This window comes from Impatiens glandulifera, chromosome 8 (genome assembly GCF_907164915.1).
Source record: "Impatiens glandulifera chromosome 8, dImpGla2.1, whole genome shotgun sequence".
NCBI classification, from domain to species: Eukaryota; Viridiplantae; Streptophyta; class Magnoliopsida; order Ericales; family Balsaminaceae; genus Impatiens; species Impatiens glandulifera.
In genome coordinates this window covers 5,251,090-5,266,678 of record NC_061869.1, presented here as the reverse complement: position 1 = coordinate 5,266,678, position 15,589 = coordinate 5,251,090, and the positions used below count along the sequence as shown (strand labels likewise).

At 28.2% G+C, this 15,589-nt stretch overlaps 2 protein-coding genes across 2 annotated transcripts in view; both read right to left on the bottom strand.

The window, feature by feature from the left end:
* Nucleotides 1–1,313, bottom strand: part of LOC124912517 (beta-D-glucosyl crocetin beta-1,6-glucosyltransferase-like) — a 1,584-nt gene extending 271 nt beyond the window's left edge. The window contains exons 1-2 of the mRNA XM_047453155.1: nt 680–1,313; nt 1–607 (exon numbers count right to left, since the gene is read on the bottom strand). The exon at nt 1–607 is cut by the window's left edge and continues 271 nt beyond it. Of these exons, the coding sequence (XP_047309111.1) occupies nt 1–607; nt 680–1,265 (1,193 nt within the window). The 5' untranslated portion in view covers nt 1,266–1,313. The remainder of the gene's footprint in view (nt 608–679) is intronic.
* Nucleotides 1,314–8,387: 7,074 nt separating this feature from the next.
* On the bottom strand, nt 8,388–9,954 carry LOC124912317 (beta-D-glucosyl crocetin beta-1,6-glucosyltransferase-like). The gene is made up of 2 exons (XM_047452915.1): nt 9,366–9,954; nt 8,388–9,281 (listed from the first exon to the last, which is right to left on the bottom strand). The coding sequence occupies exons 1-2, from the start codon at nt 9,952–9,954 to the stop codon at nt 8,485–8,487; spliced, it is 1,386 nt and encodes a 461-aa protein (XP_047308871.1). The 3' UTR covers nt 8,388–8,484.
* Nucleotides 9,955–15,589: the final 5,635 nt, after the last annotated feature.

Genomic DNA, 15,589 nt, shown 5'->3' with positions numbered 1-15,589 from the left:
AGCCCTCCATTATCATCTCTATTCACTTCCAACGCCACACCCATCTCCTCCACAACCCTCGCATTCCCCGGTTGGTCTACGTTCATGGGTATACCCACAATTGGGATTCCAAATGATATAGCCTCCATTAAAGAACCCCACCCACAATGGCTTACAAATCCTCCAACATTTGGGTGACCCAAGATCCTTGCTTGCGGGACCCATTTCTCAACTACAAGTCCTCTGTCTCCTACCCTAGTAAGGAAGCCATTGGGTAGGGCTTCTTCAATTGAAATCTTATCTTCATTGGAAAATTTAAGTACCCAAATGAAATTCAACATGCTTAGCTCCAACCCTTTTGCTATTTCCTCTCTTTCCTCTCTCGACGGGAAGTACTCTGTTCCAAATGACGCAAAAACAGTTGATGATTTCTCTTTCTTGTTAAGCCAATCCATGATCTCATCATTATTATCTTCACCATCTTCTTCTGGTTTTTGAACCAGAGGACCTGTGGGGACTATCTTTATACCAAACAGTTTTGGTCCATACTCGATGTATTTCTCTTCTATTTCTCCAAAAGTCTTCACCAGTACTGTGTCAGTAGCTTTACGGGTGGGCTGCACACCATCTGTTGAAATAGATTTATAGATATTGCAATCTAAACAGTGTAAAAATGAAGTTAATGCAAAACATATATTACCTGATCTACTTTGGCCGCCTTGATCATTTGTATGTTGTTTTAACATTTCTTGTCTTTTCCGTTGCCAGTAGTTATTTGCATGAGGATTCGTGGAGGAAAGAGGGATTTCAACATCTGGTTTCAGTACTGCTTTGAAGTAGTTACAGACGATGGATGCGCTCGTGATGAAGAACTGAACGATGGGTACTCCGAGGGAGGCGGCATCGATTAAGGCTTGTTGATGTTCGAAGTCGTAAATGAGTATGTCTGGTTTAAGGGTTCTAATTGTTTCGGTGAGAGATGGGCTGGCCATCGCATTGGCTCTTTTGAGAACTGAATTGAGATGAAGTGGGAGGCCATTTGTGGTGTGGAAATTGGGAGGAAGGTCGGGTAGAGATGGGAGATGGAATTCGATGAGTTTGATCGATTGAGAGTATTTCTGGGTGACCCTTTTCTTGATAGAGCTCAGATTGATCGGAGTTGAACATAGATAAATTTGGAAGTTTCTGTCTGCAAGTCTTTTGGCAAGCTCTAGATAAGGAGAAACATGGCCATGGGCTAGCCATGGAACCATTACAACATTCAAGCGTGGGTTCTTCGTCTCCATTTCAATTGAGTTTCTGTTACAAGATTGGGTGAAGTGTATCAATGGACGAAGAAGAAGATCTCTCAGAGTAAAAGTAAGAGTGAAGAAGAAGAAGAGACGTTTAAATATATCTTTATTTAATATTACTCACAATTTCTATTTTCCATATTTATTTAATTAAAAAAAGTATAATAAATTATATAATAAAAAATTATATATAAAAAAAAGTAATTTTCCATATTAATTATTTAATTCAAAAAGTATTATATATTATATAATATATTATTATATATATTATATTATATTATATAATATTATATTATATTATATATATATATAATATTATAATGTTATAATATTATATATATATATATATATATATATATATATATATATATATATAATGATAGTTAAAAATTAAGCCAAGTTGTTATGACACATCTAATACACGTGTATATTATTTATTAATTTATTTTAATTACAAACTCATAACATTTTTTTTTGTTATTTTCATCCTTCTTTTTAAATAATATTTTTTTCAAAAGATAAAAAAAATAAAAATTTGATATTTGATATTTGATCATTCATTGGAAGTTCATCCAGTGAATAAAAATAATCTCTTTTTGCTTATAGATATCACCTAAATATTAGATTTTACTTCTATGAGAAATAAATTCACATATGATGTAAAAATAAAAATAAAAGATTGAGAATGTTTCATCTATATTCAAGAGAAACTCCATTCCTAGAGTTCGAAAACCAATTTGCATGATTTGAGCATATAAATTTTGACAAATTTTGAGATGATTGATCGAAAATGATCCACCCTTAATCAAGAGAGAAAAAATATATAGACTCGTGATAAATCCTTTTATATTTGTCATTTAATTTTTTTTATTTTCTCTTTAGTACTATCTAACAATAAAATTATCATTTCATTATCGTTAAAATGAAGTATACTTATTTGATTTATGTTACAATCACTTTTATTTTATTATATATCTTATATCTTAATTAATGTTGATAATAAAAAAAAATTAAAACTAAAAATTTCTTGTTTCATGATGTCCTTAATCTTTTTAGTGAATCACTTCATTTCAACTTAAAATAATAGTACACAACTATGAATAGAAAGAAAAATCATATTGTTCAAAATAAATATATTTTATAACATTAATTTGAGTGTCAAGTAAGAGTATTTTAAATAGTTTATTGTCGAACCAAAACTTGAGTTTGGTATTAAATGAATCCGGAATAAAAAATCTCTAACCAAAATACAATACACAACATTTATGAGGATATTTTTCATATTATTTGGTTACGGAAAACCAATTTTAACTTGATGCGACCCTTTTAGAATCATCGATAGTTGTACACAAGTTTTGGAATGTTAGCAACTAAGTTAATTTGTCATCGAAATCACAATATTAAGTGAGAGAGTTCATATTTTTTTAACTATACCATTTCATAAATAAATTACCAACATATTACAAATTTGTTGGGAAAGACTAAAAACTAACTTCCGAATTGTCATGGAATCTCATTGTTACATTAATATGAATATCAAAATTGGAAAAAAAAAATATTCCTAACATATTCTATAACATATATCATGAAATAGTCTTTCTATTTTCATTTTACTACAAGTGTTCACACTTTGGTCAAATTAGCATCTTAACACATATATTTTTAACCACCAATCAACCATAACAAGATAGACTAGTAGTAAGAGTTGACTTAAAATATCAAAAGGTTACGGGTTTGATTCCAACTGAAAGCATTTTGAATGGAAGCGATGTGGGGTGTCATGCTAGCTCTAATCTCGTGAGATTACGATCCTTTATTATCGGTCTTTTATCCCTATCATAAAACCAACCATCAATCTCAATCGAATGGTCTATTATTCCTCGGCGTACCACACCTCAATCACACATCTATTATCTCTCGACAAACCAAGCATGAATTTTAATCGATCTCTTATTTCGTAACATCAATATCTTTTGTTACTAGTCTCTTATCCATCGGTAAATCAACCAAAAACAAGTTCTTATTCACACATATAATTAATTCACTTAAATTTGCATTTATAAAAATTCAAACTCTAGTATTGAGTGTGGAAGAAGATTAATTTAATTATTAGACCACATATGATTAATGAGTTTTATTTATAATTTTGTGTATAAATGTTGCATATTTTTTAAACTATTAAAAATTCAAAAATAACATTTCTCTTTTTATTAATAAACTAATACTATTTTTTTATTATAAAAATTATTATTTACCCATTCCTGTCAAATATAATATATAGATATATATTTAAAAAATTATTAATTTGTTTTTATTTAAATATATTACAAATTTAAGTTTTAAATAGATGGTTATATATATAAATATTTATTAAAAAATAATTAAAGAAAAAATATAAAACTTAAAAATAAAATTAAATAAAGTTAAAATAATAATTTATTTTAAAAAATATGAAAAAAATTAAAAAAAAAATATCATTATACAAAGGTGACAAATAATAAAATATATATTTAAATTATAAAAAAAATAATACAATTTATATATATATATATATATATATATATATATTTATTAAAAAAATATAAAATAAAGTTAAAAAATAAATGACTTTTTCTATACTATATTTAAGTTTAATCATTATTTACGCTGGGGTGACAACACATTCTCATTAATTTAATTTAGCATTAATATTAATTATAAAATCTCTAACAACATTAGCATATCTATAACTATATGCAAGTAAACCAATTAAATTAAAAATTGTATCTTTTTTTCACCCAAATATTATTTCTTCCTATAAATAATATTAGATCAACAAAGTTCTACAACAACCACGTCAACAAGGCACTAATATTTTCTCCATCCTCTCTCATACTCCTCATTTCTTAATTAATTTTGTTTTCCTTTATTATATATAAATTATATATAATATATATTTCTTAATCATATATAATCTAAAAAAATATATTATTTTCATTATTTTTTCTTAGTAATCATGTCTTTTAGTTATATATAAGAAGCTTAACATTTGTCAGTATGATGGATTTTTCCACAGTTTTGATATGATCATCAATCTTGGGTTGCGAGGTTTGAGGATTATAAAGTTTGTAGAGGCCCTTCTTGTGAATTCTTGTGAATTCTAAGGAGTTCTTCATATATTTAGTACATATGTGTAGAATTGCATAGGAGGAATTGCAAGTTGAGGAGGTATATGAAGAAATTTTGCCTTCTGCTCAAAGGAACTGTTCGTTTACCTGTTGAAGAGGAAATTGTGTACCCTCATTGGTGAGGAACATTGGATGGCTAGGGTTTGGAAAAAAATCCGCAGATCAAAAAGTTGGATATTAAGATATTTCGCATGAGAAAAAGACTCTAGCATTTTGATGGCTACCTCTAAAGTTTTTTATTTTGCATAACTTTTTATGTGGAGCGTTATAATTTAATGTCTATTTTAAGTGTATATTCTTGTAACCATTGTTAAAAGTATTTTAACATTTTAGATCTGGTTTTACATAATTTAATAATATGTTTTTTTTTCTCTTTTTAGGTATTAATATTTGTTAAATCTTTTTTTTTTGGGAATGTGTACATTTTTTTCCTTTAGTTTATAATGACCATATATGTTTATGTAATTTTTTGGTAACCATTGTTAAAAATATTTTAACATTTTATATCTGATTTTCCATAATTTAATAATATTTTTTTTTTCTCTGTTGTGGGGGTAAATATTTGTTAAATTTTTATTTTTTTGGAAATGTGTACATTTTTTTTCCTTTGGTTTATAATATTCATATATATTTATACAAAAAATTTTAACCATTGTTAAAAGTATTTTTTAATATTTTATATTTGATTTTCCATAATTTAATAATATATTTTTCTTTTCTCTTTTTGTAGGGTTAATATTTGTTAAATCTTTATTATTTTTTGAGAATGGGTATATTTTTTCCTTTGGTTTATAATGAACATATATGTTTATACAAAAAAATTTAATTATTGTTAAAAATATTTTAACATTTTATATCTGATTCTATAATTTAATAATATATTTTTCTTTTCTCTTTTATTGGGTTAATATTTGTTAAATTTTTAAATTTTGTGGGAATGTTTATATTTCTTTTTTGGTTTATAATTACCATATATGTTTATAAAAAAAAATTAATCATTGTTAAAAACATTTTAATATTTTATATATGGTTTTCCATTATTTAATAATATGTTTTTCTTTTCTCTTATGAGTAATATTTGTTAATTTTTTATTTTTTTGGGGAATATGTACATTTTTTTTTTCCTTGGTTTATAATGACCATATACAAATTTTTATATACCTTGGTTTATACAAATTTTTATATACCTTTGGTTTATACAAAAAAAAAAAATAAATAAAAAAATAAAAAATAAATAAAATTTAACGGTTGTTAAAAACATTTTAACATTTTATATCTAGTTTTCATAATTTAATAATATGTTTTTCTTTTCTCTTTTATGGGATTAATATTTGTTAAATTTTTATTTTGGAATGTGTAAATTTTTTTCCTTTTATAATTACTATATATGTTTATACAATTTTTTTTTAGGTCTAGCATTTGAAGATATGTTTATAAAATAAGTAGACTTCAAACTACTTTCATTCGTGATGATATATTGTATGCCTTCATTATAAAGGGATAATAAAAGTTAAAAAAAAAACAGTATTTTAATAAAAAAAAAATACCTTAATTAAATTTGAGCAATCAATCTCATTTTTTAGATCATTTGCGAACAAAAGAATCACATGTTATATATATATATATATATATAATTTATTTATTTTATTCAAAAAAAATATTTATATTATTATTAAAGTGTTCATTAATAATTTCAAATAACTAAGATATTTTATCACCGTTTCAGAATAAAATAAAAATACTTTTAATATATAATTACTACACTATTATTAAATAACAAATAATTAAATTATGTTTAAATAATTAATATTCCTCGGTTTATATATAATAACTAACGATGATATTTTATCAACGATTTAGAAAAAAAAAAGGAAATATTTTTAATAAATATTACTAGACCATTATTAAATATAGAATAATTGAATTAAATTTGAGCAATTTTAAAAAATTTAACATTTCATAATGTCCAATTTTTACCTTAGAGGTTAATTAATTGGCTTCAATACTATCAAGAAATGGAGCACAACATTAATTTTCTGCCACGTTTATTTATTGGGAAAATTGTTAAATCGAAATCTCAAGTTATTAAGTCAACCACATATATGGAGTTTTGAGTCAGTGTGAAATTTATACTTTTTTATCTTTATGTGAATTTTATACTTTTTTACACAGTAGAAGTCTCTTGGTAAATTAGATCTCTTTTTGGTTTTTAACAATTTAGTTTTAAACTATTTTATTTACATTCATTTACTTCGATTTCTCAACTTTTGTTAATATATATTACTGGTTTTCTATTATATTTTTTAATTGTTCATTTTGATAGTTCATTGGACCTCTTTAAGAGTTACCATGTGATTTAATGGAAATAATGTCATGCTATAAATAAAAATGTGGTCATAATCAATTTGAACGGTTACTGATAACTGTCTTTAAGTACATGAGGATTATCATATCATATTGACGTAAATATTCACTGCACTATCGTGAATTAAAAATAATACTTAAAACATAAAAAAATTATAATGTTCAATAATTGCACATATTTCAAACAAATTATTATTGTTGCAGTTATAAGGTTTTTAAGGCGATTTGCGGTTATAAGTCGTTCATACAGAATCTCGACTTGAAATTTTCATCGCCGAGTTTCAAATTTGACGGGCATGCAACGTAATGTACGGGTGATTATTAAAAATACAAAAAAAATTGGAGATACTCGCTCAAATGACAATTTACTGGGACATAAAATTTAGTTTCTCTTTCTATTTTAGTTTTACATTCTCTAATTACGTATTATGGAAATTGTTTTTTTATTAATATATAATTCAACAGGTCTTATTTTTTCTATAATATAGGATATTTTAAACTACTGTCTTTAAAATTTTTTATATATAGTATTTTAGAATTATAAAATAATTTATATTAAATAATATATTTTAAACTTAAATTTTTTATTTTGTTTTCTATCTTTCATAATTAATTTTATATAAATATATTTTTTTCTTACCTAATTTTTTCCACTATTTATATATATATATATATGACTATTAATTAAAAAAAATATCACTAAATTTATATAAAAAAAACCATTATCTCATTACAAAATTAAAAATTATAAAAATGAATAAAAAAATATTACGAATATAAAAATATTTAATTCATAAAAAAAAATCAATATTTTTTTCTTTATATATATATATATATAATATATATATATATATATAATATACCATATTTATTTATATATAAATATAATTTATTTATAAATATTTCATTCAATTTACTTAATAATTATTATTTTTCTATTATTTCCTCTAACTATATATATATATATATATATATATATATATATATATATATATATATATATATATATATATATATATATATATATATATATATATATATATATATATATATATATATTATATTTTCTCTTTTTATAATTATATTTTTTTTATTAAATTAAATAATTTATAAAAAAAAAATTGTTTATATACTATGGAGGGAGTTTTTTTCACTTTTATTAGTGGCATTAATATAAGTGAAAAATGTTTCACTTGTATTGACAATACACTGTAAATTATAAATGAAACGTTATCGAGTGAAGCTTATTCAAACGCAATCAAACAAAATTTGTTTTACTCTATTAACGTTGTAAATGAAAGTGAAACAAACTTCACTCAAGTGCGTTTTTTCAAGTGCATTTAGGTTTAACCTGGATATTTTCAAGTTTAGAGCTTTTTTATCTTTATATAATTTAATAATATAATATTAATGCTATATTTTGATTGGTCCGAAAGGGGCGCAGATAAAAATGGGTGAATAGATGAATGTGTGATTATCTAATTAGAATGATGGAATTATTAATGGCTTCAAAGTATAAAAACTCATTAATTATCTTTACCTTAATTCATTACTATAGCAACAACAATAATAGAAATGAAGAGTCTTAAATTAGTCAATAATATTTGTCAAGCATTGACCTATTATTCATACCTTAATAAAGCAACCTATAACTTGTCTATTTAAAATACATTAAAGAGTTATTAATCTTTGCTTTCTTCATTAATATTTTTATTGTGAAGCCTAATCAATTCTTCCACAACACCATCAATGTCTTCTTCTCCTTTACTTTTGATTTTGTCTTTCATTTCTCCAACTTTATCCCTTATCTTCTTCCCATTTTCACCAACCATCACTTCCCTTATGAACTCTGCAATCTCTCCCCCGTTAAGCCCTCCATTATCATCTCTATTCACTTCCAACCCCACACCCATCTCCTCTACAAGCCTCGCATTCCTCGGTTGGTCAAAGTTCATGGGTATAGCAACAATTGGGATTCCAAATCCCATAGCCTCCATTGTAGAGCCCCACCCACAATGGCTTACAAATCCTCCAACATTTGGGTGCCCCAAGATCCTTGCTTGCGGAGCCCATTTCTCAACTACAAGTCCTCTGTCTCCTACCCTAGTAAGGAAGCCATTGGGTAGGGCTTCTTCAATTGAAATCTTATCTTCAAAGGAAAATCTAAGTACCCAAATGAAATTCACCATGCTTAGCTCCAACCCTCTTGCTATTTCCTCTCTTTCCTCTTTCGACAGGAAGTACTCTGTTCCAAACGACACAAAAACAGTTGATGATTTCTCTTTCTTGTTAAGCCACTCCATGATCTCCCTGTTATCTTCTTCTTCCCCGTCTTCTTCTGGTTTTTGAACCAGAGGACCTGTCGGGACCATCTTTATACCAAACAGTTTTGGTCCATACTCGATGTATTTCCCTTCTATTTCTCCAAAAGTCTTTACCAGTACTGTGTCAGTAGCTTTACAGGTGGGCTGCACAATATCTGTTGAAATAGATTTATATATAGATGGATAGATATTGCAATCTAAACAGTGTAGAAATGAAGTTAATGCAAAACATATATTACCTCTACTTTGGCCTTGATCTTTTGTATATTGTTTTAACATTTCTTGACTTTTCCGTTGCCAGTAGTTCTTTACCTGAAGATTCGTGGAGGAAAGAGGGATTTCAACATCAGGTTTCAGTACTGCTTTGAGGTAGTTACAAAGGACGGTTGCGCTCGTGCTTAAGAACTGAACGATGGGTACTCCGAGGGAGGCGGCTTCGATTAAGGCTAAGGCTTGTTGTTGTTCGAAGTCGTAAATGAGTATGTCTGGTTCAAGGGTTTTAATGGTTTCGGTGACAGATGGGCTGGCCATGTGCATGGCTCTTTTGAGAACTGAATGGAGATGAAGTGGGAGGCCATTTGTTGTGTGGAAACTGGGATCAGGGAGGTCGGGTTGAGATGGGAGATGGAATTCGATGAGTTTGATCGATTGAGATTGTTTCTGGGTGACCCTTTTCCTGATAGAGCTCAGATTGATCGGAGTTGAACATATATAGATTTGGAAGTTTCTGTCTGCAAGTCTTTTGGCAAGCTCTAGATAAGGAGAGACATGGCCATAGGCTAGACATGGGAGCATCACGACATTCAAGCGTGGGTTCTTCGTCTCCATTTCAATTGAATTTCTGTTACAAATATTCGTGAAGTGTATCAATGGACGAAGAAGAAGAAGGGTTTGGAAGAAGATCTCAAGAGTAAGAGTGAAGAAGAAGAAGAAGAAGAAGAAGAAACAGAGACGTTTAAATATAGCCTTGATCTAAAATGGCTGAGGAATATACACCTATATCTTTATTTAATATTACTCACAATTTCTCTTTTCCATATATTTATTTAAACCAATTAAAAAAGTATAATAAAAAAATATATATAAAAAAGTAATTTTCCATATTAATAATTTAATTCAAAAAAGTATAATAAAAAAGTATTATATGTATAATATATAATATAATATATATAATTCAAAACAGTATAATAAAAAGTATATATATAATAATATAATGATAGGTCTAGTTTGGATTGAAATTTTTTTAAATTTATAAGGAGAAAAATATAATGATGGGTGATGATTTTGAGAAAGTCATAATTATTTTTGGTAAAAAACACTTAAAGTTATTGATATATATAAATAAAATAAAAAATAATAATTTAAAATATATGATATTTTAGTAATTTAGTTAATAAAATGAATATATAATTGTTAAAAATTAATTAATTAAAAAATTAATTTTAATTTATTTTTTTTTAAAAGAGAACAAGATCATAGTTAAAGATTAAGCCAAGTTGACATGACAAGTCTAATTTAATATTTAATTTATTTTAATTAAAAATATTATTTTCAAACAAACTCTATCATTTTCTTGTTATTTTCATCTTTCTTTTTCAAATAAAAGTTCTTTAAAAAAAAATATTGATCATTCACTAGAAGTTCATGAATAAAAATAATCTCTTTTTGCTTATAGGTATCACCTAAATATTAGATTTTACTTCTATGAGAAATGATTTTACATATGCTGTAAAGGTTGGGAATTTTCATCTAATTCATCTATATTGAAGAGAAATTTACATGATTTGAGCATATCATATCAACTTTGACAATTTGAAATTGACATCGGTCAGTTAACTAGGGTTTCTAAAATTTGGGAACCTTTTGAAATTTATTCAAGAAGAAATACATAAGGTCAACTGCGGTTCCAAATTAGTAATTTGAATACATAATTTACAGTTTAGTTAAGACTTTCTTTTCTTTATTTTTTTTTTGAGTTATTTTAAAAATCCACACAAAATTAATTTTTTAATCAATCACATTTTAATAATCATATCACTTATTTTATTAACTAAAATACTAAAATATAATTTATTTTAAATTATTATTTTTTATTTTATTTATATATATCAATACTCTTTTAAGTCTTTTATAAAAAAATAATCATTACCTTATTAAAATCATCACAATTATTAATTTTTTCTCTAAAAAGAAAATGAGAAGATAAAGTAGAGTGAAAAAAAGAGAAAGAAAGCATCAAATATTTTAATTAATGTTTATTTGAATGTAATATTTGGTATGAATGCAAATAAAAGTAATTGAATTGACATATTGCAACCGTCCTTCTTAAAATACTGTCTATATCTACAAATTTATTTGCGCCGACTAAATTCCCAAAAAATGAAAACATTTATATTGAAGCCTCTTTTTTATGAAAACAAATTGATGATAATGACTTAAAGTTTGATTGGATTTAAGTTATAACATATTTGTGAATTTTATCTTTTTAAATTGGTGAAGAATTGACATGATAAAATAGGAAATTTGTTTTTGATCAAAAATGATTTCACCCTAAAAAAGAGAAGATTTCTATAGAATATATATATATTCATTTGTGTGATAAGTCTCTTTTTATTTGTCATTTACTTTTTTTTTATTTTCTCTCTAATACTACCTATCAATAAAAGTGGCATTTCATTATCATTAAAATGAAGTATTTTATTTGATATATGCTGCAATGACTTTTATTTTATTATATATCTAGTATGAAATTGGTTTAAAAAAAAAATATTATATCTTATTTAATATTAGTAATCAAAAAAGCTAAAAATTTTCTTGTTTCATGATCTCTTTACTATTTTAAGTGAATCACTTCATTTCAACCTTAGATAATAGTGCATAATTATTTTAACTTAAAATAATAGTGCACAACCATAAAAATGATAAAAAGAAAATTTATATTATTCATAATAAAGATATTTGGTAACATTAATTTGAGTGTTAGATGTAAGTACTTTAAATAGCTGAAACTTGAGTTTGGTATAAACTGAAAATGGAGTGAAAAATATCTAACCAAAATACAATAAATAACATTTATGAGGATATTTTTCATATTATTTGGAAAATCAACTCTAACTTGATGTATCTATTTTAGAACCCGGTTAAATTAATTTATCATCGAATTCACAATATTAAATGAGAGAGTTCATAATGTTTTAGTCGTACTGTTTGATAAACAAATTACAAAGATATAACAAATTTGTTAGAAAAGACTAAAAATTAACCTCCGTGAAAAAACTAATTCTGAAATCTTGAATTGAGTAACAAATCTAATAAATGAAATAGATACATTTATAGTATTTAAGTGCAACATTGTATAATCGAATAAGTTAATCTGTATGAATTATCATTGAAGCTTATTATTACATTATAAGTATCAAAATTGATAAGAAAAGCAATACATACTTATAATCATGTTCTATAACATAATTCATGTGAAGTAGTCATTTTATTATTCATTTTTTTACTATAATTCACACTTCATCAAATCAGCATCTCATTCACATATATTTTTAACCATCAATCAACCTCATCAAGATAGTCTAGTGGTAAGAGACGATTTAAGAGATCAAGAGGTCGCGGGTTCGATTTCATCTAAAAGTGGTGGACCATGATTGTGGATGCCATGTTGGTTCTCTTCAATTAAAAAAAATTAACCATCAATCCCAATTGAGACCTTATGATTTTTTGCTATCGACATTTATCCATCGGCAAATTACACTCCAATCACACGTCTATTATTCATCAGCAAATCAATCATCAATTTCAATCGACCTCTAATCTTATGACATCGCGATCTTTTGTTATCGGTCTCTTATCCCTTGGAAAACCACACCCCAATCACACTTTCACACGACTATTATCCCTTGGAAAACCAACCGCGAAATTAAATTGGCCTCTAATCTCGTGACCTCACCATATTTTGTTAACGACCTCTTATCTCTCGACAAACCATACGTCTATTATCCCTCGGCAAACTAATCATAAAAATTTCAATCGACCTATAATCAGTGTCGGCCCAATATGTTTGAAGGCCTTGTGCGAGAAATCAAATGCGGTCCTAAGTACTACAAAAAAAGAAAAACATTAAAACTACAAACATAATATCATAAATAAATATCTACACATACCAACAATTAAGATCACACCAACAAAAAGATAAAAAAAATCAAGGCAAATTTTATGGTAAAGATTATTGAATTTACTTCAATAACAAATGCTCTTGTTACATTGTCTTCAAAAGGAATGACCAAAAGTCTGAAATCTATTACAAAGACACGACATGCAATATAATTCTACTAGAATTTTACCAATTTGAATCAGCCAATGCAATACTATTTTCTGAAAATTGATCTTCTGCACTCTTAGATGCGAAATCATCAATTAATCTATCATAGTCAAGCTTTTCCAAGAACTCATGTTCAATAGAAATCAAAGTCAAAGCATTTAGTCTTTCTTGTGACATGGTCGAACGCAAGTAAGATTTCAATATTTTTAGCTTTGAAAAGATTCTTTCAGCTGATGCTACTGTCACTAGAACTTTTAACATAATTCTATATGCAAGACAACTAGTAGAATAACAATTAGCTCTTTTCAAGAAATTTAGGATTACACTAGTTGAATCAAGCTCATTTGGTAAATGTTTTTGTAATAGTCTCAATTCATTTAATAAATCCTCACCGTTAATGTCAGAAGTGTGACCATTCTCCAGCTTCTTCTCAAGGTTGTTGCTGCTTCTTTTTAGGTTAACAGAATCCAGGGACTTTAGCTTCTCTACCGTAAATAAGAACCCAAATGTCTCCTCATATTGCTCATATTGCTCAAACCTTTTCTTCAATTAACCGATTTGATGCAGCGTGCGTGGCTAGGATGAACCTTTATCAAGATTCGTTGATTCTTACGAATACCGAAAGTCGATAGATATTGAGGAAACCTCGTTTTCTGATTAATAATCTTCCCCTAACAAAGTGTTTTAAGATCCTTTAAATACTCAAACCCTAGCTTGCAAAAGAAATAAACAACTTTTAATAAATTGCAAAAAACACCCGAAACTAATAAAAAATGCGATTTTGAGCCCCTAAACTTTTCCGCCCGAAAAACACTAGGCAATCGTCGAAATCTGACACTTGCGAGATATTTTCGGATGCTGCAACTTTCGCATAAACGCCTCTTCGACTCGCACCGCATCATTCCCCCCAGGGTAGAAAAGATTCGTCCTCGAATCTGGAACCGCATCATCCTCATCAGAAGAAGACTCACCCACAAAAGGAACAAGATGCTTCACATTGAACACATCAGAGGTACGCACATGGCTGGGAAGGCGTAAACGATAAGCATTGGGGTTGATCTTCTCCACAATCTCAACAGGACCAATCTTCTTAGCAGCAAGCTTGCTATATTCATGAGCTGGAAAACGATCCTTAGTCAGAATAGCCCACACAAAGTCACCAACTTCAAAATCAACAGCACGCCTTCTCGAATCAGCCTTCTCCTTGTACTTGGCAGTAGCAGCAACCAAGCGGTCATGAGTGGTCTGATGAACCTGAGCCAACTGACCAACAAAATCCGCAGCAGTGGAATGAGGACGCACCTTGCTGGGCAGCGCTAACAAATCAAGAGGAGCACGCGGAGACAGCCCGTAAATCACATGGAAAGGACTGAAACCAGTGGAGCGATTAACAGCATGATTGTGAGCAAACTCGGCCTGAGGCAGCTTCAGATCCCAAGCCTTAGGATGATCCCCAATTAAACTGCGCAGAAGGTTCCCCAAAGACCTATTAACAACTTTAGTTTGGCCATCAGTTTGCGGGTGATAGGCACTGCTAAAATTCAGCTGAGTATTAACCAAACGCCAAAGACTCCTCCAAAAGTGACTCACAAAGCGAGTGTCCCGATCAGAAACTATGGAGGCAGGAAGTCCATGAAGGCGATACACATCCCTGAAATAAAGCTGTGCAACAGCCACAGCATCAGAGGTTTTCTTGCAGGGAATGAAATGAACCATCTTCGAGAATCGGTCAACCACCACAAAAATCGAATCAGAACCACGCTGGGTACGTGGCAGCCCAAGGACAAAATCCATACTGACATCAGACCATGGTTGAGTGGGAATAGGCAGAGGCAAGTATAACCCGGCATTAGTCGAAGCGCCCTTAGCCAACTGACAAACACGACAACGAGCAACAAAACGCCCCACCTCTTTGCGCATCGAAGGCCAGAAATAAGAAGCTGCAAGAAGCTGGAAGGTACGATCACGCCCAACATGGCCTTCTTTGTGGAGTTCCTGAATCATCCTCAAACGCAGGCTGCAATCTGGAATGCACAGCTGCACACCGCGGAAAAGGAACCCATCCTCCAAGACAAAGTCCCTCGAATCCCCCTGTTGGATGCGAATGAGGACCTGAGAAAAGAAAGGATCATCACG